The sequence below is a fragment of the Coloeus monedula genome (genome assembly GCF_965178545.1).
Source record: "Coloeus monedula genome assembly, chromosome: 6".
NCBI lineage: Eukaryota > Metazoa > Chordata > Aves > Passeriformes > Corvidae > Coloeus > Coloeus monedula.
The window spans coordinates 41,055,225-41,078,955 of record NC_138786.1 but is presented as its reverse complement, the minus strand read 5'-3'; the positions used below and the strand labels follow the sequence as shown (position 1 = coordinate 41,078,955).

The 23,731-nt window shown below is 42.9% G+C and overlaps 1 protein-coding gene across 2 annotated transcripts; it reads left to right on the top strand.

Moving 5' to 3' along the window:
- Nucleotides 1–422: 422 nt before the first annotated feature.
- Nucleotides 423–23,242, top strand: ENTPD5 (ectonucleoside triphosphate diphosphohydrolase 5 (inactive)). Of its 2 annotated transcripts, none has more exons than XM_082283868.1 (15): nucleotides 423–598; nucleotides 2,932–3,045; nucleotides 5,962–6,239; nucleotides 7,456–7,535; nucleotides 8,795–8,938; nucleotides 9,297–9,372; nucleotides 10,953–10,988; nucleotides 11,810–11,898; nucleotides 14,477–14,556; nucleotides 15,769–15,830; nucleotides 17,218–17,319; nucleotides 18,160–18,300; nucleotides 18,638–18,694; nucleotides 20,191–20,306; nucleotides 20,472–23,242. In XM_082283868.1, the coding sequence occupies exons 3-15, from the start codon at nucleotides 6,023–6,025 to the stop codon at nucleotides 20,556–20,558; spliced, it is 1,287 nt and encodes a 428-aa protein (XP_082139994.1). In that variant the 5' UTR covers nucleotides 423–598; nucleotides 2,932–3,045; nucleotides 5,962–6,022; the 3' UTR covers nucleotides 20,559–23,242. The 2 variants fall into 2 exon arrangements, with proteins under 2 accessions (XP_082139994.1, XP_082139993.1); XM_082283867.1 differs by lacking the exon at nucleotides 423–598 and adding an exon at nucleotides 690–939.
- The last annotated feature ends 489 nt before the right edge of the window (nucleotides 23,243–23,731 follow it).

Sequence of the window (23,731 nt, the reverse complement as noted above, 5' to 3'; positions counted from 1 at the left end):
TGCGTTCCGAGTAGAGTTTGGCTCCGTTTTCTCTATGCAGCCAAACCCAGCAGATTCCCTACCAGCTTTCCCTTTTTTCGAGCTGAACAAGCGCTTCAGCCTCTCCGTGCTGTCACGTGCTGAAGACCCCGGCCACTGCCGCGCCTCTCCGCCGGGCTCGCTCGGTGTTCAGCTGTCCCTCGCGAAGGGGTCGAGGCGCCAACACGGGCCGCCGAATTCCCGCGGGAGGGCGCGGGCGGCAGGCAGGGAGGGCACGAGCGTTCGTCCCGGCAGCCCGGCCCGCCACGCGCCTTCCCGCCCGCGGGGGGCGCTGCCGCCCCACACGGCCCCGGCGGGACGGGCTCGTGCCAGGGGGGAGCTCGTGCCGTCCCGCCCACGCCCGCCGGCGGCGACAGCGCCGGCCCCGCCATCGGGAGCCGTGCCGCCGATGGCTGCGCGCCGGGAGCGGTGTCGGGGCCCGGCGGGAGAGACGCCCGTTCCCGCGGAGGCCGCACGGCGCGCGCCCGCCACGCGCAACTCCCGCGACGGGCGGCGCGTCACGTGGGCGAGCTGTGACGCGGCACGCGAGGCCGGCGGGATGCGGCGCCGCGAGCGGCCGGTGAGCGCGCGCAGCCGGCGGGGGCGGGGGGAGGGGCGCGGCAGCGTCCGCGCGCTGCCATGGACACCGCGCGCCCGCCGCCCCCCCCCCTCCCCCCCCCGCCCGGGGCCAACGGCGCCGGGATCGGGAGCGCGCGCGGGGCGGCCGCCGTCCCGCCGCTCCCGGGCTGGGTGAGCCCCCCCGAGCCGTCCTCGCTCCCGGCGCCCCGGGAGGGCGCTCCGCTGGGTGCGAGGCCGGGCAGGCGGCGGGAGACACGCGAAAGCTGCGCCGGTGTCTCCGTTACTCCTGGGAGCGGGCGGGAGGACGCTCCGTCCCGGTCAAGTGACAGCGCGGGCCGGCCGGTGAGGAGGGACGGGCGTTTCTGCGGGTGTTCCTGCCGAGCGCCACCGGTGCCGACTCCGGGAAGAGCCGCGGAGTCCCGGGCCGTGCTCCCCGCCGCCGGCGGGGCACAGGGAGGACCGGAGGCTGGGGAGGGGCACAGGGAGGACGGGGAGAAGAAAGGAAGGTAGGGAAGGTTTTTAGGCGCGTTCAGGGCGAGGGTTTAGCTCGCAGCTGTGGGAAATGGAGCAAGGCAGGACGCGCTGGCGCCGGGATGTGCGGCAGGGACGGAGCCGATAGCCCCAGCGGCGGCGGGGTCGAGCGGGGCCCTGAGGCGCCGTCTCCAGGGCATTCCCGGGGAGCGGCTGCGGGAGCCAGCGCTGGAGCGGTCCCAGCCTGGCATGGAAGCAAAGCCCTCAGTGGCCCAAAGCTGTGCGCACCCAAGGTCGGTTTTCCAGGAATACCAGTTGTCCCAGGAAAAGGTGCCGTTAGATCCCCCCCAGGTGTGCGCCTTCACGGCTCTGAAGGGGTGCCCACACCGCAGGAAGGAAGTGCAGCGGTCTCCTGGAAAAGATGCCTTGGTCTAATTGAAGAGTCGAATTGAAAACCCACTTGGCCAGAAATGTGAATAAGTAAATAATGTGTATTTGGAGCCTCAGTACGGGGGAAGAAAGATTAAAACTTCTGATAACACATGTTTGTGAGTTGGTTCTACTTTTTCTCCCTGCGGTTTAAAGCTCTAGAGTCAGAATTTTACTGAAAATGTATGTGCACAAAGAATACTCTGCCATTATTTTTATGTAAATACTGGGAAATTCTGCCATTGAATTCAGTTATTCCTTCTATTGTGTCCTCTAAACAGTGTACTTTTAAGAAGCTTAAATTTTTGTCACAACAATCCAAGAAAGCTATTTTTTTGAATAGATAAAAATAAGTCCAGAAAAAGTGTAATAACTTTTTTTTTTCTGGAAAAAAAAGAAAGGTTGAAAAGTACTTACTTAGCCATGAGTGTTAAGTGTTAAAGCTCTCATCTGGGAGATGGATCTTGTGACCACAAGAGCTGCTCATCTGGAAAATAGATTTTGTTACTCTTTTAGCACAGGGGACTTTCCATTCTGAATGATTTTTGGTGTGCTTCAGCATGGAAGAACAATATTAATTTATGTAATTATGTAATTTTGCTTGTTTCCTAAAATATTTGCCTATCTCTTTATGTATCATTACTATTTATAATTAGTTTTGAATATTTTTGTGTAGCCCCAAATATTTCCCAATATTATGTTAGGAAACAGAACGGAAATTCTTGTGTATCTCAGGTAAACTGCTTTTCCCTCCCCTCAGACCACATTCCCTTTTACAGGGAGATGCTTCTGTTGTGTGGTTAGTGTTTTGCATGTTATTTTGTCAGAAATAGTCAAGTATTGAATATTTCTTGTCTTGAAAACAGAGATACCAGTGTTTATGTGTATGGTGAACTCCAAGTAAGGTTGTGTTTTGCTGTCTTAAGGTTAATTGTTATTATGGTATTGTTTTACTTCTGTTGTTTAAGGAGAGTGTGGTTGTGGTGTGTTGGGGTTTTTTTTCTTCCTATTCATGCTTTCAGTCTTGGGAGTCTCTATGCAACATCCCAGTACTTTTGGGTCATATGATTTGCGTAGCTCCCAAATTTTTATATTGGAGGTAGTGCAGCTTTTTCATTTAGTACATAAAATCTGCTGTATACAGATGACATCTGCATGTGTTCCTCTGTGTTGGGAAATGAGTGTTCTGTCCTGTTTTGCTGGCTCAGGCCTCAGGGATGTTGAGGTCACCTGTAGCATTTGTGTAAATGTTTTACTAACTTGAACTCAGTTAACTTTCAACTTCGTGAAATTCATCCTGCGTGGTTATATGAGCATGTTTCACTGCTTGTATTGAGCAATGATAAGCTCAAATTTGAATAAAGCAACTCAATTGATGTTTGGTGTGCCTTCATGACCTTATAACTTGCCTGATACATAGTTCACTCCTTTTAGCTGACAGCAAAGGTGAAGAAGTGCAGACACAGTGTCTCTTGCCGTGGTGCTCTGAAGGTGGTTTTCATTAGGAACCTCTGGAGTGGAACAGCTGTTGCTTCCATCCTGCTTCAGGTGTGTGCCTACCGTGTTCATAATCAATGCTGATTATTGCTGCTCATTTTGAAAGACAGTAACTGAGCCTACTGATGGGGATCTGTAAGTTTTACCTTGCTGAACTGCTTGATTGCATTAATGAGCTTGTGCTCGAGTTACAATTACCTGCTTTCTCTTTTCTGTTTGTTGTTCATTTTCTCCACCCTGTTGTATTCTGATACCAGCTAGGACTTTTAAATTGTTTGAGAGGAAGTGTTTTGAAAATATTTTTCCTTCTCAGTAACTTATCTCTTGTCTATCTCTACCCTAAATTTTTTTCCGTACTTTTTTTTCTTTTTGCTTCTGTCTTTCCAAATTCTTTTTCTATTGCCATTTCTGTTATGCTCTGCTGATTTCTCTCTCTTGTCTGATTTCTTGCTCTCATCTATTTTCATTCTTCTTGTGGACATTGTTTTGCTAGTGTACTTGATTGAATGGACTTCACCATTCATTGAAGAGGTTCAGTGTGCTTTTTTCGTTCTTAACGAGGGAGAAGAAAAATAAAATTCCAAGGTGATTGGTTGTGAGTTTATTGTTTCGTTGGGTTTTATTTGTCCTTAGAAGTATAAAAGTGGAAAGAAAAAAAGTCAGGGGAAATGTAAAAAACAGAAAGTGTGAAATAGTGGTGGATATCTGAAAAGGATAGAGAAGAGAAACTTTGTGAGGGAGTTTCATGGGAGGCAAAGGTTCTCGTAGGTCTGGCAAGAAAAGTATGAGTTAATGATGGCAGTTGCTCAGATATTTTCGGATCATCTGAGATTCTGAGGCTTACATAAGTGTCACATGTGCTGTTTGTAATAGGACTCTGGAGTTTGTTCTTAAGGCAGGTGCTTGGGTTGTATTTGTGATAGTTCAACAAACAAAATCCTGACATTGCGTGAGAATAAGAACACCTCTTCGAACCTGCTGGAAGGTGGCTCTCACTAATGCGCCCCCCCCCCTTATGTTCTGTAAAAACAGTGCAGCTGTTTGGATTTTCAGTTGCCCTCCTTGCTGTGATGAAGCAAACCTGGGTAATTCCAGCTGCATCTTAGTACAAATCCATAGCTACAAAACTGCCAAACTGCTGGGCACTTCTCATCAACTCTCTTCAGGAGAGGGCTTTGTTACAGAACCAGGTATTTACTCCTTTCAACATAAAATGTGGATACTTTAGAAATTACTACAATTGGAGTTGATCTGTCACAGACAGTGGCCAGGGCTGTTGTCTGCTAGTGGAATTGTGGTCAGTTCTTTTCAAGAGTGTGCTTCTAAAGCAGAGAGGATCAGGAGTCTGTGTTTCTTTCCGCCTGCATCTCTCTGCATTTGTGTGGAACAGGAGGATAAAAATAAAGGCCACAGCAGACAGGTGAGGTTACCCATCTGCAGTGGACTGTGCACTTTGTTGGCCCTAGACATAGCAGAATGCTGGAGTGAGTTAGATGCCCAAGGAATGTGACATTTTTTGCTGAGAATGGGTAAAAGTTAATCTCACTAGGGACAAAGGTGAAGGATGGAAATAATAAGAGTCTTACAAGGGCTGAATCTGGGATAAAAGGTAGTGGAGTATAAGTGAGCTCTTTGGGTGTGGGAGAAAGGTGTGTGGAAATAGAGGCTGTAGCAGGCTCACATAGAAAGGAGAGGGTTTAGGAATGAATAAATGTAGGATAGAGACAGGAAGTAAATATTTCAAGAGAATGAACATGGTGGAGCTGGGCAGATTGCTAAAAGACAGTCAAATGTAAGAGCAAGCCGTGGGCGAGGGTCTTGGGCAGAGCTGATGAACAGCCATATAAAGTAGAACATTCAGTGCTGTGGGTGGAGGGATGTGTTACCATGTGTCTGGAAAGTGATAAGGAGCTGTTTGCACCTTCTGTATGCTGAGTGTTCTGTGTGTAGGTTGGTGCAGGCAATACTGCGTATGGTGGGACATCTGGCCACATGCTCTTTTCTGCTGTTGAAGATGCCTATATTTTCTCCTCCTTTTTGCCTGGGCACCCCATAGTTTCTGTGCCCACGTCTTTTATTAGCATTTCTTAGGAAAAAATACGAGCAAAGAGATGGGTGTTAAGGGGAGATGTAGTTGTATCTTGATGTCCAATACTGTGTAACACAGCTTTGGGCCTTTGGCCTGTGAAAGTGTTAGAAGCTGTGTAAGCAACCTGAGTGTGCAGGGCAACTGCTTTAGGTTTGTGAGGGCGTGTGGGTTTTGCTAGCAGGTTTTTTTGTTGTTGTTGTTCGTAATTCTAAAAATAAAAACCAAACCAAAAATACATAAAAATAAAATATGAAAAAATACTGAGAGGCAGAGCCCAGGTGCACTTCAGTTCAGCCCCTCTTGAGCAGCACAAGCTTTTCTCGGAGATGGAGATGGTGCTGGAAGGATATGCCTTCATTCTCTCTGTGTGCTAATCTCTCCCAGCAGCTGTTCTTAGCCTGAGATGAAATTCTCTTTGTTTGTGACTCTGAATAACACTTGTGTTCTGCCACAGCATCTCAAGTGTGTAAATGTTAGAGTAAAGTGGTTCTGCCCAGAGTTCCCCTCTGGCGATGCTTCTTTTCAGATAATATTTGGGCTTTTGGGAGGTTCTGGGGACTCTGAATGTTGAAAATCTGCAGGACAGATAAGAGAAGGAAATAGTCTAAAAGTCGAAACTAGAAATACTGGAAAGCAAACCACTTAGTCTCTTCTGTGCTTGGGAAATGGAGAAACCTTTACTCTGAAAGAACAAATCAGTTAGATGTAGTTGTAGCACTAAGTGCAATAAAACAACTCTTTTTGGTTGGAGTGTTGAAAAGCACCTAAAGGGAGAATATATGTGTACAGAATTATTTATTTATTTTCTTTTTTTGACAGAGTTTTAAAGGAGAGAGCTCTTGGTAATTTCCATTCCTGCTTTTTTTTTCTCTCTTCAGGACCTTCTGCAGCTCTGTGATTGCTGATACATGCTTGACAGCCTCAAAGGGTCCTGGCAAGATGGCATCTTCTAGACTTCCCATCCTTATAGCATTGGCATTTTCCTCTTTGCCTTTTGTTCTTTCACATTCAAACAGGGTAATGTGGTTTCAGGATTTCTTTCCACCTAATGTGTGCCCTATAAATGCCAAAGCAAACACTTTTTATGGCATCATGTTTGATGCAGGAAGCACTGGAACCCGTATTCATATTTACACCTTTGTGCAGAAGAGCCCAGGTAAGACCCCCATGTACATTGACTTAGGTTTCAACTTCTCAAAGCAGTTTTGTTTTTTGCCAGCTCAGCATTTGAGGGGAGCTGAAGATTTCTACAGTTTGTCTTTCAGATGGTCCTCTTGCAGGTGTTTATTGTCCATTTGTCTTGGTGTTTTGCTGTGTAAATATCTTCTGTAGGTCTTTTGAGTCTCAGAGATACAATTCTGGGTATACTGGAGAGTTCTGAATTTTCAAACGTTTTCGTCTCTGCAACTGTTTAAAAGGAATATCTCACTGAGATGAAAAGATACTTAGGCTGTTTTTGTCAGGTTGCATGTTAGCTTAAATTTTCACAAGAGATACTTGAATTCTGCATATGTTTGTCACATGTTGTAGCAAACTAAAATCAGTAAATTAGAGCGTTATTAAGTACTGAAGGTCTGAGCCATTTCCAGGAGAGCTGTGTTCTGATGCACCACACTCCAGTGTATCTGCTGCTCACATGGTGCAGAGGTGCCCGGTTTTGGCTGCACATGCGACAGGATTCAGGGGGATGAATTAGCTTGGGTACAGTGAGCCAGCAGGTTTGCAAAGGTTAAAGGCTGGTTGCTGGGACTTATGTGTCACATAGTACCTGATGTGTCTTTGCATGACTTCATCCATTGTTTGGAAGGACTGGTACAAGGTCCAGTTCTGTTGGACTCAGCCTGGCTTGTAATACCTGATACTCAGGGATAGCTTCTACACCCAGGCTGCTCTGGGAGCAGTGGTCAAACTTGTTTGGCTTCTCAGCCAAGTACTTGAGCACAGTCAAGTCTTTTCTGTCTTTGTGAGTTGGATGAATCACCTAAGGATAATTGGGAGTTGATTGTGTGTCTTAATCTGCACTAATATTTCACAATTAGCTTGGGGACAGAAAGGGAAAGAATTTTTATTAAGAATAGGCAACAGTTATGTTGCATTGTTGTAACTTACTATAGGTCACAAATGCTAAATGAAGATAATTTTAATTATAACAACATGTTATTCGTAAATTGTTTGTGAACTTGGTGGATACAAGGGCAACATTCTGCTAGATATGTTCCTGAAGTGAAGGAGCAAGACTTATTTTAGGAGGGGAATAATCTTGTTTGCAAGGGGAATCAAGGATAGTCACTTTACAGGAGTTGAGGGCAGCCTTTATTTTAAGAAAAATATTCGAGTTGTTGACTGTATCATGTAATGTTTTGTTTGTGCAGAAAACCTTCCAGAGTTGGAAGGGGAAATCTTTGAGTCTGTGAAGCCAGGTCTGTCTGCATATGCTGATCAGCCTGAAAAGGTAATACTATCCTTCATTCCCTGGGAGTTGGTCTTGCTGTTAATATCACTTAGATTCTACCAAGCAGTTCAAGTATTACTGGTTGCCATTGCAAAAAGTCAAGAAGAAATTTAAAAGTTACCACTGTCTCTCTAAACCTGTTCTTCTACTTTTGTGAGTTAATTCTACACAATGGAATAGGAGCTTGGTGTTCTACATATTTCGTCAGTGGAACAGTGGCTTAATTAATTGCTTAAATGTTTATATAACTAGACTATATGCCTTTGAGAATTTCAAAGACAAAGTGATTTTTGTCTCCAGCAGCATCAATGTTTATTTCCCCTACAGCTACCCCAAATGTGAGTAAATGCATACTCTGTCTCATTTACAAATAATTTTTTCAGTTCTGAAGTAAGCTGCCATTTTCCAGCCCCCCTGCACTGACAGGAAGCTCTTTCACAAGCTAAAGGAGGTGCCAGAGAAATGATAGATTAGATACGCTATCTTGTGTGCTTTAGCAGCCTTGAAGTTGGGGGGGGGGGTAACATAATGGGGGTTTCAGGTTTCGCATTTTGCTCAGTTGGATTCCATACTACAGGAATTCGAGTGTGACACTTTGTGGAAGAGTGAATGGATTTTTGATTTTTAAAAAATTTTAATAAGATCACCTATGATTTCAGTAAACATTATTTGTTGGATAGGAGAGGAGAACCCACCCCAAAAGAAATTTCTAGGCATTTCACAGGAGAATGTTTATTGCTAGTGCCAAACTGTAATTGTTAGAGCAGTGAAAATAATTGAGAGCCAGCAGTGATGTCTGTACCTTGTGTGGTAACCATTGCAAGCTGGCATTTTAATTACAATATTTGCTATGGACACAGTTGGAATTCTTATGTTGCATTTAGGGAAATCTACAGGTACTTCCCTTTGCCTTGGTAGCCTCAGTCAGTAATTGCACCATTTAGTTTCATCATACTGCAAGATATTTAGGCTTGTCAGATAATGGGTTCCCTCACCTCCCTCCATCCTTTCCAAAAAATACCTTCCACAAACAATGATACTTATCTTCCCTAAAATTTATAAATAAACCTTTCCTTCCAGTGCAGACATTCTCTTTAATGTTCTAATGAGATGTCTAGCATGGTTTTTGTACTTATCTTGGGTGTGGGTATCTTCTGCTATTGAATACTGTTTTCACAAGTTTTGAGGAGAAACTGAGAGGCCTATTCTCTGATGGCCTGTAGGAGGAAAGTGTAAGAGAAATGAATTTTTCCTTTCAGGGTGCTGAAACTGTCAAAAAATTGCTGGACATGGCCATAGATGCAGTGCCACCTCATCTCTGGAAGAAGACCCCAGTAGTGTTAAAAGCCACGGCTGGACTTCGCTTGCTGTCAGAGGAGAAAGCTCAGGCTCTGCTTTCAGAGGTAGTACTAAGTTGTTGTGGATGCACTTGTATTGTTCTCCCTGTTTCATCTTTCTTTTTTGTCATTCAGTTCTCCATTTTGTTTAGCTAAGAGAATGTCATCTATGAAAAGAGACTGTAATCCCGTGATAGCATGAAATTCACAGAATGTCTTGTCTGTTCCTGAAATCCTCTGTCTTGCTGTGGTGGAAGGCATGGAGAGAGACCTACAAAACTTTTTTTCTTTCTTTCCTAGTCTCTACACACACTTGTCTTATTTTCTACTGCTGTGTAAAACAAAACTTTATCACCCTCAGAGCACCTCAGAGCAGAACAAGACTTTGAAGACCAAGAAATCTAAACACTATTTCTTCCCTCAGGTGAAAGAAGTCTTTGAGGAATCACCATTTCTTGTTCCAGAGGACAGTGTTGGCATCATGGACGGATCTCATGAAGGTATGTTTTAGGAGGGGTAAAAGGTAAAAGCAAAGAGAAACGGGAAAAAGAGAGATATCTTAGGAACATGAGAGGGAAAGAGAAATGGTCCCTAAACTAAGGGGAAAAAAATAAAAGGTTTCTTGCCCTGTTTGAAACAATGCAATCCTGCCCTTCCAAGGTGGTGTTTGTTACTTGGTCAGCTGTTAGGCTACAAACACAGATACACAAAGAGATTTCGCATGCTTTGGAACAAAACCTTGTCTCAACAATGAGTATTCAGGCTGATGCAGGCTGACCAGCTGAAGCCTGCTCTTGGGAAATAGTGCTAAAAAGATTGTGTAGCCTCTGAAAGGCTACATGACAATATATAGCAAGCTGGGAAGCTTATGGAAAGTGCCTTGTAAGTTCTGCAGTATCAGAATTAAAAATAACCTGTTATGATTAGCTCATCAATTTTCAATCTAAAATTGGAAGGATTGTGACTATTAGAGGACAATGAAGGATAATTGGCAAGTATCAAAAATAGATAAGTAAATTATAATTTTTAAAATACTCTGTTGGGAAAAATACAACTAGTAAAGTAGCAAGGAAGTACTGTAAAATACAAGAAAAGGTGAAATATGTTGTAGGTTTGGAATGAACAATGATTTTGCAGTGCAGAAAAAAACACTGTAACATTCTGGCTACATATCCAGACATACTACCTTGGAGAATAGGCAAGTAATAATCATCTGTGTGGATGCCTGATGAAAAGAGCCATCCTGTCATGTTATGTTCAGTTCAGAACACTTCCTTATGGCAGATAAATTGCCCATTTGGAAAGTGTTGAAGGAAACCAAGAAGAATTATCACAGTGCTTAAAGACCAAAATCTGTCCATGTGGGCCGAGAGAAAAGGAGAAGTATCATAAAGTCTTCAAGTATTTGATAAGTATGGTGCAGTGTGTAGTTTGTCACTAGGATTAATGGGTGAATTGTACAGTCAGGAGAACTGTTGTATTGACAGGGGGCAGGACCAATGAGGCATAATAGAGCACAGGGTAGCTTGCCAAGTTTATTTAAAATCGCTACCTCTTCTACTGTCATATGTTTGCCTGTGTTTGGGTGAGAATCATGACAGTGTCAAGCAAGCCACTGGAGTCAAAGGAGCTGTTTGCATTTTACTGGTTGCTGCTCTGTCTATAGTGTAATTATAGAAACCTCAAGATTAAAACACAGAGTGGTGTGAATGCAGTTTTCAGATTAGGAATTGAAATGCTGGACTGCAAAAATGGGCCCAAGGAAGCTTGTGCGTTGTGTCAGCATATTACTTCTTTGTATGTTGCTTGGATAATAGATATGATTTGTGCATGCTGGAGTTGCATGGATATTACAAAGTCCTACCTATTCCAACTCATGAGGCTTGTGTGAATGACTAATGCATAATAAAATTTAATTATGAGTTTGAAATAGTCTCTGGAGTCTGGGGTGGTTAGATTAAGTTTGTAATGACTTCCAGGTAAATAAATAACATGTGGAGGGCTGGTAACAGTGGGCAGGAGATTATGGGAGTATTCAGTGGTGACCTTTTTTTTTTTTTTTTTTTCCCATTCTTCGCAGGAATTTTAGCCTGGATCACTGTGAACTTTTTGACAGGTAGTTAATTCTGTGTAACTACTCTCTAAGCTTGAACTCGAGTCTCTTCTGTGGAGGTGATCACCCTAAGTTCCTCTGCCTTGGCCATGCTTTTCCTCCCCACTCTGTGACCAGTGCTAAAGCAGTGGATTGTCTTGGGCAGACTGTGTTCCAGAGTCTGTAGTAAGAAGGAGACATCTGAACCACTAAGGTGCCAGGATTTACACAGGGCTGGGAGGCACTGGCAAGCTGGTTTCTCTAACGTATTGGAGAGTGGTACTGCTGATGTGTGGGAAACAAGGCCTTGCAGTGTTCTTCATCCCAGTGTGAGCTGTGCCACTACAATGGTGTTGCAGGGCATGGTGCCTTAGCACTATGGGCCCTAAGAGCTTCTGGGAATGCAATCTAGTGATAAGAAAATCAGCACTCTAGGAGATACATGACCAAGCAAAAAAGCTGCTCTGGATGATTTGGCTCTTACTGCACTTCCTCCCCCACTGCTTTTTAACAGCTATATGATGGTTACAAAATTTGTGTACTCTCCCTGAGAGCCTTCTGCAGGAGATAGTTTGTCTCTTACTTTCATCTTTTGCTTGATACCTAGAGATTTATCTGCTTTTGTCTCTTTGGAAGAGAGATTGGAATCAAGGAAGAAAGTCTATGAATCTTTCCATAATACCTTCTGTTTGCCTATCTGCTCTCTCTGAGGTTTTTTCTTTAGAGGGCAGCTCCTGTATTGCCATGATACTGTGATTACCTGGTGGCTGCCTGAACATCCACACAGTGTCTGCATTTTAGCATTTGTGAACTTGGGGCTGTTCTGAGCATGGTGTTGTTTGCAGGGCAGCTGTCTGGCCAGAACCAGCAAACTGTTGGGACTCTGGACTTGGGAGGAGCCTCAACCCAAATCACATTCCTGCCGCGGTTTGAGGTGAGGAGTGGTTAAAAGTGCGTGGGTTGGGACTGCAAGGCTGGTGGAGAGACCTGAGCACGGCTGCATCCTGTCATATCGCTTTGTCATCAGTGGCACAAGCAGAACATCTGTGGTTTACAGAACATCTGTATTTCTGTTCCCTTTGAGATCAGTGTTGGCTGATAGGCGCTTGCAAACAAAGGAGCCTGAAAAACGAGGAGATAAAAAGAAAGCAAATGAGTAAAACCAAAACGACACAGCTTTTGTTTTCTTGACTCAGGCTGGGAAATCCTTATTAATATTGATATGACTGTGTATTCAACAATTGTAGAACATTTCTAGGCAGTATTCTTGAATATTAGAAGAAATGTAGGGGCTGTTCTATCTTTTATTTTTCTTCCCCATTCCAGTCTGATAACAGATCTTCACTAAGTTTTGGAGGGCGGGAGTGTTGTATGGGGTAAATGTCTTTAATAGCAGCACAGTCAGTTCTCTGTTTTCTTATCAATTTCTTCTCATTCCTTCTGAGAACTCCCCTCTCTGTCCCTCAGACATCTCTGCTGGATTTTTTAGTAGTTCTATAGCTCTTTAGAAACGGTTTGAACTGGGACCCAAGTCTGCAGTTTGCATGAGAAAATTACATGAGTAATGGAAAGGCACTATAGCATTCTGGACCTTCATGTTGCTCTTTCTGAAGGAATAATTTCTTTAACATTTTTTGTTTATAGAACTTGAGCTTCTCAAAGGATGTTTGATGACCACGAAACACATGGCTTTCACATCAGGATATTTTAATTCTGCAGTCGTGTGTTATGTTGAAACATGACATGCAACCTTATCCTGTTCAGCAAAACGTCAAGTATACACTGGGCTTGTCCTCTGTTTTGTGTTGATAACACCTGCTGAAGTGGGCACTGGACCAACAGGAAAGGGTGTTGCATGTCAGGGTTTTGGAGAATAAATAGAACTGTGTAATAGGCTGAGCTGCAATTTAGGATTAAAATTTCCCCTTCGAGCCTTGCAGTAAAAAGCCTTGAGTGTTTGCTGCTGACCAGGACTAATGGTGTGAATTTGTAGGGCAGTGTGGAGTCAAGGTTCATGTTGCCTGCTTGTGTACTATGTCTGCTTCTCCCCTGTGTTGTCAAGTTCAAATAAATAAGCTCAGCATGTTTTTGGGAGATTTTCCCATCTGACAGAATTGGCGGGTATGCCTCCCTTTGATTTGCAGTGGGGATTTTTCCTTCCTGCAGTCTGAGGCAGACACATGTTTGCTCTTGTATTAGTTTTGAAGAAAATACTGTAATAGTAAGAGATTCATTAATTAAATATGAATTACAAGCAAGTAGAGAACATATAATGATAACTGCATGGAGCTGATGTTAGTTTCATGGCATTATTGCCAAAGTTAAAAGCAACTGAAAAATAATCATAATAATTATGAAATTGTCTGTCTGGTGTCTGCCTCCTTTTTGTGAAAGTAGGGCATGAAAAAAGACAATTGTTTTCCCCAAACTAATTTTTTTTTAGTATCTCTCCTTTTAAAAAGTTTTTGTGATGTAAGGTTTAGAAACAGAACTCCAAATATGGCAGAGTCTGTGTGTATGAGTTCAAGGATGTGACTGTCATTTCAGTGATAATCAGTTTGAGACCCAAAACAAATTTTGATATGTATTTGGTCAGGAGAAGCTCAAACTGAGTACTGCCACATTCCTTTCAGCTTTGAGCAGGCTTCTGGCTAGGACTCTAGAAAAAATAACCCAGATCTGGATCTCCTTACTTGAATGGTAACTACAGGACTGTGCAGCTTCAATTCTTTCGGAGATTCTGCTGCTTGGCCCAGAATAACAGTGTCTGATGGAAGTGCACAGAGCCAAGAAGGGATGGGAGAATGAGGCCATGAGGAGAGACAGAAACTGGGTTTCAGAGTTTGGGGACTGGACATGAAGAAACAGTAAATGGTCGCTAAAGTGGTTCAGCCTTACAAGAGTGTGAGTTAGTCTGTCAAAAGATAGGTCAGGGTACCAGTGGGATGGAGGTGTGCACAGAAAGAAGACTGAGAGGGAGAAAACTTGAGGTGGTGAGACAAGAGGCTAATTTAGGTGAAGCAGCCCTAAGACTGGGAGTGAGTGGTCACAGTGTTTCCTTGAGTACTGGCAAGACATTTGACATGGTGAAAATGGGGCCTTATACTTTGTATTTTTAATTCTTCTGAGTACCCCAGTTTAGGTGCCTAGTGTGACTTGCAAAAGTTCACAGCACTTCTAGTGCAGCTGATTTTTTTGGGGACTCTGTACATGTAGAGTAGCATGTAAGTACTCTAGAAAAATTCAGGTTGCCTGAATTAGGAAGTGTTTTCATCCTGATCTGTTGTGCTTCCCTGTTATACATAGAAGTAACACAAAGATGCATATAAATAAATCAGTGTTAAAAGCTGCAGATGTTACAGCAGTGGCACCATTGAAAAACTGTTCTTTGTTTTCAAAACAGATCAGATGAGTGTGCAGTAAACTCTATGGGTATATCTGTGATATTACATTAAAATTGGTTATTCTTTATTGCATAATATAAACTAAAATATTTTTTTCTTAACTTTTAGGAAACTCTGAAGGAAACCCCTGGGGATTTTCTTACCTCATTTGAAATGTTTAATAGCACCTACAAGCTCTATACCCACAGGTGAGGAGCAAAAGATTGCTATTTCCACTGGGGAAATAAGTCTTTTTGCAGCCCCTGAGCTAACATCCTGGTACCAGCAGCACAGATCATGACATTTTTACTACTTACCTGCATGTAACAGTAGAAGTGGAACATGGCATTAGTTGGCTGGAAACATTCCAGATTTATGGTTAATGTCACTACAATGGAATATTAGGCAGTCTGTCAAACGAAGAGAAAGCATTATGAGTCCATATTTAAGGAGAAGAATTCTTATTACTGGATTCAAGCCAAATATTCTGAAACAAGCAGAAAGGTAGATGTTGTGCCAGTAGTCAGAACTAAGCATGATCAGAGATTTGGAAAGAGGACTTGCCTGAGACTTTTTCCTTAGTGGAGTGAACATTACCATCTCAGTCAGTTACAGAATCTGTTTACTTGACAGCAGAGCTGGTCTAATAGTCATCCTCTCCTAGTCCTTACATTTGCTGATATAACGAGTGCTGTAGTCATCCACACAGTCTTTTAGATCACCTAAAATAATTGGGATTGAAAAATCATCTCCTAAAAATTGAGAGAGAGCTGGAGGTTAGTTTAACTCTGAATATTTTACAGACATTTAAAATTACATGACAAAAGTGGTAAGTGGCCAGATACAGAGGTGGGAATGAAAGGGTCAACAGGATTTTAATCTGTGTTGCTACAATGTGTGATGACATTCCCATAAACATTGTTCACATTCTAGCTTATAATGAATGTAGCAGTTACTTGTGGAGTCAAACAGGTGAATTTCACATAAAGCCACGGTTCCCTTTTAGTGGGAGGTTCTGCACTCTGCCCTAAGAGCACATAGTCTTGTGTGTGTTACATGAGTGGCTGCCCTATTCCTTATGCACTCAGCACATACCTTCTTTCTCCCTTGTAAATGCACCTTGGTGGTGCATTTTTGCTTTTCATGATCATCTTGCATAAATGCCACATCAGTTCTAACCACTTTCTGCAGTTTTAGATTTACCTATTTTACAACTCCTTGTATTTCTTGGGTTTGTGTCACTGTTTTGGCCCTTGGGGTTGTTCTGGAAAAGGGAACTCTGTTTTAGAGAGGGGAGCCTTGTGGGAAACAGAGGAAGGAAATTTGGTTTGGGTGTTCCAGGACTTAGGAAGAGGGGTATGGGTAAAGCATACCAGATGTGCAGGAATTAAGACTATAATGTCTGTCTTTGATGTTCACAGCTATTTGGGGTTTGGACTAAAAGCTGCAAGACTGGCAACTCTTGGAGCTTTGAATATGGAAGGTATGTTCATATGATAAAACATCCAAGATTTTTGAAGAGATGCTTAGACTTCTTTGTGTCAGCAGCCCATTTCCTGTGTGTCTTCACTTCTGTATCTTGTGCTTTTCTATGTTTCTGATGGTATATATTTGCCTGAAAATAGCTACCACTTGTTAAGGAGTTGTCTTGTGAGACAGCTGCTTTTCCCTATTTTTAAGTTCAGCCAGCAGTGACACCTGAGTACAAATTCCAGAAATGCACATGTGGGAACATACAAACACCATGGCCAGCCACAAACACAGCTTTACAAGTATCCACAGAAGCATAAAACAGCATGAATAGATCCTTTTCCTGAGGGTTGCTGCTTAGGCCGAACCCTCTTTGTAGGCCCTTCTGGGATCTGCCTGGCCTGTGGTGTTCCCCAGAGCTGTTGTGTGCACCACCTAGTCTAGATGGAAGCCCACAAGCACATCACATGCTCTCGCTCACTAACCTGAGTGCATACTCACATTCCTGAGTCTTTCCAGTCTCTCACCCAAAGCTTGGGCCTTTTGTCTAGTCTGGCCAGAACGTGGGGTCTTTCCACCTTCTGGATTCTTACTTGACAGCTAGCTGGACTTGTGATAATTACTGGAGTGTACTCAAATCAAAAATAGTTGGGAATAGTGATTAAGAAGAAGTTAGGACAGACTGCAGTGATTGGTCACGAGGCTCACACAGAAAAGCACATTGACCAGCTGCCTGCTTACTTGTGCTTGTCTTCTTTTATAGTCCCCTCTGGTTTGCCATACTTGCACTTCACTGATCCCTTGATTCCCCCCTTTCCCAGCCTTTGAGCCTTTCCCTAACCATCACATGGTAAATTTTGCTGTCCCACAGTCTGCCTCAAGCATTCTGTTAGAAGTTTGCTTTTTATGTGAGACCTGTGTGTGCGGCAATAATCATGTTCTCAGTTACAGTATTTCTGGTCAAACCCTTCAAAGGTACATTCCGTGGATCCTGTAGTGGCCATTGATCTCCGCCTTAGGAGTTTGTCTTCATTGCTCAGTTGCTGTTTGTCTTGGTTATCTGCTGTCATTAGGATTCGTGTATCTGTGTGTTTATTACCTAATTTCTTGTCTTCTGGGGGGAAGAACCATTATCCAGATATCCTTGTATCATTTATCTCATTAAGAAATGACAAGGCCAGCTGCTCTGCTGGTTGCAGGACAAAATGGACACGGCTTTTCCAGACTTGAGACAGGTCCTTAATTCGTAATCAGTTAGTGCCACATCCATCAGTTCAGATTTTTGTACTTTTTCTTAAAGACTTTTTATTAAAGATCTTTCAACCTTTTCTGGTTTTGCATATTGATCAATATCTGTGTTAAATTCTGTGCGTTCTGACTCTTCTCTGCTCTCATTCCAGTTGTGGATGGACAAATGTTCCGCAGTTCTTGTTTGCCAAGGCAGTTGGAGGCAGAGTGGCACTTTGGGGGAGTGAAATACCGGTATGGTGGCAACAAAGAAGGTAAATTGAAGAGACTTGTTTCTTTTACAATAAGTCTTATCTCCATAATCTGAGTTTTTCCTTCTCAAATATTTCACCAGTTAATTGATGATGATTGGGATACGAAGGATACCTGCCCACTTGTAGAGGTTGACTTCTGAGAAATCCAAATTAAAATTTGAAGCTGTAAGAGTAGCTGACCTGTACCCTGTCCTCTGACTGTGAGCTCTTACTACCTTTTATAGGAAAAGTTAAGAATTACTTGTGCAAATAAGGCAGGTTTTTCTCAAGCTTTGAGCAAAGTGCACAAATTCTGTCTGTGTTAGGGTACAAACATTTCGGCCTACCAGTTAATCTCACTTGTGGAACTATTTCTTAAGAGTCTCTAATAATAATAAGTCTGTAATGCTGCATAGAGAGGGTGAGTCTGCTACCATCATAGGCTTGAACAGATCAGGGAACATGAGAGCTGAGTTGCAGATTTGGTGTGTGTGGAGTGGGTTGGTAAAATTACGGTGTGATGGGGAGGGAAAGCAAGGTTTTACCTAACAGGTGGCAGCAAATGTAGAAGATTCTGCTGACTACAGAACACGTCAACGGGAGTTTTGTCTGATATGGAAGTAGTTTGCGTGGTGTTTCTTTCAGACACAGCAGTGATCTGCTCTAACCAGTTCTATTTGATGATGGTGTTCTAGAGTCCTTGCCTGCGTGCAGGTGCCATGTAGGATTACAGAAGGGATATCTAAGCTCTCCTTCTGATGCTTTAATCTCTGCTTCTTTCGTTTTTCCTCCTGTTGCCACTATTTCTTCCATCTCATGCATATGCTCTTTGGCTCACCCCATCTGTGTTTTTCCTGACAGGAGAAACAGGATTCAAGCCTTGCTACTTAGAAGTACTCAAGGTTGTCAAAGGGAAACTTCACCAACCAGATGAGATTCGTGGAAGTTCCTTCTATGCTTTCTCCTATTACTATGATCGAGCAGCTGACACGAACCTAATCGGTAAATTTGGGATAATCTACTACGTGTCAACCAGAAGGCAGACAGAGGAACCCTGGAGGCTGGAGCCATGGAGAGGAGAGGAAAGGGATGTTATTGAGAAAGAGGAGATACACAAAATGCCTCAAGGGAATGACATTTATCTGTCACTACAGTTTGGTGTTCAGAGTTCAGCACATGAAACGTGCTCAGGGCTTCAGTTACGCCTGCAGCTCTGACTTCTGTTCCAAACAGGTCTCACTCCTAGTGCAGCATCACTGAGTTGCACTCTAGGGTCAACTGAGATAAAGAACTCAGATGCTATCAGGTCTATGATGACGTTTTCTCACATCTTTTTCAGATTATGAACGAGGAGGTGTTTTGGAAGTGAGAGATTTTGAAAGAAAAGCCAAAGAAGGTAATTGTCATGATTTGGGAAACTGGTTTGGACAAGAAATAACAGAAATATGAATGTGTAGGCAGTACATAATGTGAGTTTGACTGGGAAGAAAAGCAAATTTATTTAATCTTTATTTTGCTTACACCTGTCATGTTGCTTTTATTAGTCAAAACCTCTAACTGATGCAGAAGACAATACTGATAGAGCAGTGAGGGGTTGGTGGCTTTACAGCTCTGTTCAGGAGAAGGAGATAGTTTGTGTTAGTACAAAAGACAGTGAATTTGCTGTATCAAGAGTTCCTTCTGTCAAACTGCAGCTCTCTAAGAGAGCGCTGACTTCTGTAAGTCTGTCACCTTAAATCCTATTTAATCTCTAACAAAATGGAGGGAGAGAGTAAAGGATTTTTAAGTCAGACGGCCTCTTCTGCTTTCCTTTACCTCCCCGTCTTTTTTCCTGAATGCTTGTTCTGGTTTTGTACCTCCTGTGGATAAAGAGCTCCCATCTTGCCTGGCTACTGATGTCTAAAAGCAAGTTACCTCTGAACTGTGATCATTCTTGTGAGAATTAGTAGACGTTATTTTTCAGCAGAAGATACTTAATTACGTAGTTCAGGACTGACTTTTTTTTCTAAAATAAGATCTAAATTTTAATGATTTTTCAGTTAAATTTAATCTCCCTGGAAACTTGGATGATTTTGAATAGGGGGATTAGGCTCTAAAGTTTGAGTGTGGGTTGGTTGTTATTTTTTCCCTGGATAGAAAGAGATTTTATTTCCAAAGTCATGGCTAAGACGTTACCTAACATTATCAAACCACTTACTTAGCTTTCAGGAGCATCAGGAGATCAATTCTGTGATCCTGAATTAATTCTTCTCTACCTCATTTCAATAGTAGAAGCATGCTGCTCATCTTTTCTTAGAAGGAAGTGAACTCCGCTCTTGCTGCCGGTAGAACAGGGCAGTAACAGTAGGTCTAGAAAATGATGCTTAGTGTAAATACATTTCCCAGTCACTGTCACCCTGACTATGGAACCTTGATTAGCTGCAGCAAGGGAGCGGTTGGTTGGGCAATGGCCTCTTCCATTTCCTTGGATATGTGTGGTTGGAGAAAATAAAGTAAACTGCCATCCTAGAAGGTGGAATCCATTGCTGGAGCCATCCATGGAGAATAGATGAGGAAAACAAGTGATGCTATGTTCCTGAAAAATAAGTAGCCTACCAACACCCTGCTAGTTCTCAGTTGAGCAGAGGTTCTTCGAAAGAGCTGTGTGGATTATGTTGCTGTAATAAGAGATGTACTTATGATGGAGTCAAGAGAAGCTGGATGTACTATATGGTTTATTCTCCAACATTGTAGAACAGCTCTGTAGCATGTACCACATGTCATATATACCCACTAATAGAAGAGGGGGGCTTGTTTTAGTAAGCTTTGGCTTGAGTTCAGTTCAAATGTACAATGTGGATTAAAGCTCTTATTTTGCTGAGATCCCCTTTTTTTTCTTTTGTCCTTTTCTAGTCTGTGATAACATGGAGAGGTACAACTCAGCCAGTCCTTTCCTCTGCATGGATCTCACTTACATCACTGCTTTATTAAAGGAAGGTTTTGGATTTAGGGACAACACAGTCTTACAGGTGAGAAAAAGCAGTTAAATCCCTGTCAATCAACATGCAGTAGTTCATTTTTCTGGCTAATTATCTACTGAATCTTTCCAGATTTGTAACATGTGGTTGCTGTCATTCATGCAACATACAAATCTAGAGAACTGTCAGGAACAACTTGTTTTTCTTCCTTTATAGTTGACAAAAAAAGTAAACAACATAGAGACAAGCTGGACTTTGGGTGCTACTTTTTACCTGCTGCAGTCTCTGGGGATGACCTATTGACCTGTGATGCTGCTGTGGACTTCAGCATTTCTGAAAGGGTGAGAAAGTAAATTGCAATCTCCGGGTATGTTGTTCAGCTGGGACTGGTCACAGAGCAGAACATGGACCAAAGATACACGACTGATCTTTATCCCGGATTGGCATTTTGCCTAATGAGAGTTGCCACAGTATGATTTATAACTGTGATTGCCATAAATGATCCAGAATCTGCCTTACGAAAGTCAAAAGGTCTAAACTCCAGCAGAGGATACGCAAGGGGCTCAAAACCAGCTTTCACCAGCAAGTTTGTTAGAAGCACAGAGTTCCTGGATGTGGTGGCAGACTACAGACATGTGACTTCCCTACCCCCTTCTATTTAAACATACGTAACTTAAGTTTGCTTGTGAGATGTTAAATACTAAAATTAAAAATAGCATCAACAGTCATTCAGAGAGAAGTGAACAACTCTGGCTGCTGCCAACCTCAGTGTTCCAAGAATCCAGCTGCTAGCTTAGCTAATACATGGCACAAATATTCCAGTGTTTCAAGAAAGGCCTGCTATAAGTACACTTTGGGCATGATTTTGGGAAAGGTGTTGGCTAAAACAGTAATTTACCAAGCCTTTTTTTTTAGGCAGTAGTCATTTCCTAAGCAGAATGTGTGCCTGACTGTGTTTCAGCTTTGCTGCCCTTCACAAGTCTGTGCAGCTACACTGTACATCCAACTACGACTTGATAAATTTATTCATTTAGCATGTAGTCATAACACATAGCTGTGCTGGCACAACGAGGCAGCAGCAGTGCCAGCTACTGAAACTCAACTGCCAGAAGATGTGCTTGTCACATTCCACCCACAAGAGGATTGCAGTCAGATGAAATGGCTGATCTGACAGCTCACTTTGCTTTGAGAGCCAGTTCTGTTTCTCTGTTCTCAGCAAGGCACTCCACAGTCTTCTTCCCTCTGCTGCTGGTGCTCCTCAGGTTCTTGGGTGAACTGATTCAGGACACCAAACTTGAGGTGGTGCTCACTCAAAAGTCCAGTGCTATCCCAAGGGAAGCAGGCACGGCACAGCGCAGCGAGACCTGCTGGGCCATCGAGCTGTCCAAGCACCACAGCCCATTTTGTTGGAGTGAGCTCTAAGGTGTGATTTCCCATTTGAAACCCATCCATTGCCCTAAGTAAGAACAGCTCTAGAGACTTTTTCCACCCCATGAAGTAACTGGCAGCTTGCTACTGTCATCTCTTCCCCAAGGAATGTATAAGGTACAGGTGAATTTACCCATCACAACAAAGAGGTATTACTCGTGTGACTAACGGAAACTTTAATCCACTGATCTCTTGAGATGAATACTTTCCTGTTGGGCAGTTGCAGTTACCTGTTTGCTCTAAAACACCTTTCCTGCTTCTGTCAAACCAAAGACTACCCTCACACTCCCTTCTCTGCAAACTGGATTTGAAAATAATTGGTAATTCCCAGCCAAGGGGAGGAAGTAGTGCACTCATGTCTTCAATGGTCTTGCCAAACAGTTTGGAGACTTAGAAATCTGCCTGTGAACATTAGTCCTTTTCTTCTAGTTAGCAGTGCAAGTTTTCCTGTGGCTGATTAAGCTACCCCTTCTCATATCTCAGGTTTTACAGCACAAGGGTGCAAGGCATGCTTTTGGTCTGCAGAACAAGGTGACTGCAAATGCATTTCATTTTGTCTTCAGTGAACACTTTTGTATTCTCAAAAAACATGAAGTAGGGTGCAGTGGTTACTGGCCAGGCTGCATTATCCTGAGAACGAGCTAATTTAATAATCCAAAAGTCATTTTTCAGTCTGAGCCAGTGCTATGACAAACTCCTGGATCTTGAGGCTAAGAGCTGTCAGCAGTGAGGCTGTGTTCTGAAGAGGAAGGGTAGGTGGGATGCTCTACCTAAGGGAGAAGCAGCAGCATTATCTGCCCCCCTGAACACACACTAACCCTGAGGAGTGCTCGACAGCTGGGTTTTGTCTGAAGCAAGGAGGGGCTAGAAGGGTACCATGCAGAGGAAGATGTTTTTTCTGCATTCTTTTCCTCAGACTCTGGTACTACAAATGCTAGGGGGGAGCATCTGCTTCCCAATACCAAAGTTGAATTTAATCTGAATGCTCAGGGCCTTCATTTGTCAGTGGCACAATTCATTAACTGAAGCAAAACTGCTGCTATTACTGGCATGATCCTTCAGTTATGGGAGAAACAAAAACTCTGTTAAAAAGTTAATTTTTGCAAGAAATTGCAGAATTGAGCCCCTGCTGTTTACATCTGAACTACCCAAGTGGGTGGGGGGATCTGGACAACCCAGTCAAGTCCTCACACTCACCCTAGTGCAATGAGGTTATTTATTAGCTAAAGTAAAGAGTAAGCAGCCTTTTAAGAGAAGAGCTCTACTTGCCGTCCTGATTTTTATCTCTTCCTTTGTAATGTCTTTTAGCCAGCCACTAACAGGAACTGCCTAATATGAGTGACTACAGAAGCACAAGTCATGGCTTTCAGTTCAGAACTCATTCTTTCTGATGTTAATTTCTGATACTGGTCAACCATATGTGTAAATCTGGCCCATGGACAGTGCTTACTTTAATTTTGTGAGTGGCAAGTGTCTAATGCGAGAGAGGCTGGTGTTTGGAACCTAAGACAGAATATCTTGAATTGTCTATTTTAGTAATTAAAGCATTTTTAACAATATTCAAGATGTTGTGGTATTGTTTTCTTTCTCAGATATTATTGTTGCCTTGTATCTTTTCCATGGAGCCTTTAAGACTAGCCAGTTCCACGAGAAACACCATTATTAAATAAAGCACCAAGAGAAAGGCAGGGAAGAGGGTGAAAGAATGAGGGACAGTTTTAAAATATATCTGTCACAATGAGTTATCTCCCTCTGCTGCAAACTACCCCTCCTATCTGAGCTGAGGTGTCAAGAACCAAGGAGTGACTTTACAGCTCTAGAAATCACATCAGAAGAAACTGAAAGTAATTGAGCAGCAAAAGCTATTAAAAATTAACCAGTAGTCGGCAAAATTCAGCACTGTGTTTGCCACAAGACAGACAGCTGTTTCCACCTCAGTCTTCCATTCAGGAGACCCAAATTAAAAGCACATTGTACATTCAGTTCTGTGTCTGAAGACATCGTGGTACTATGGAAAGAAACCCTAAATCCTCTTGAGGAGGGCAGAT

What these genes read in the sequence shown, in the direction of transcription:
- ENTPD5 (XM_082283868.1), top strand. Translation starts at nt 6,023, where the DNA reads ATGGCATCTTCTAGACTTCCCATCCTTATAGCATTGGCATTTTCCTCT. An exon ending in CTTTGTGCAGAAGAGCCCAG is followed by an intron (nt 6,240 to 7,455) that starts GTAAGACCCCCA and finishes TTGTTTGTGCAG; the next exon opens with AAAACCTTCCAGAGTTGGAA. An exon ending in CATTCCTGCCGCGGTTTGAG is followed by an intron (nt 11,899 to 14,476) that starts GTGAGGAGTGGT and finishes CTTAACTTTTAG; the next exon opens with GAAACTCTGAAGGAAACCCC.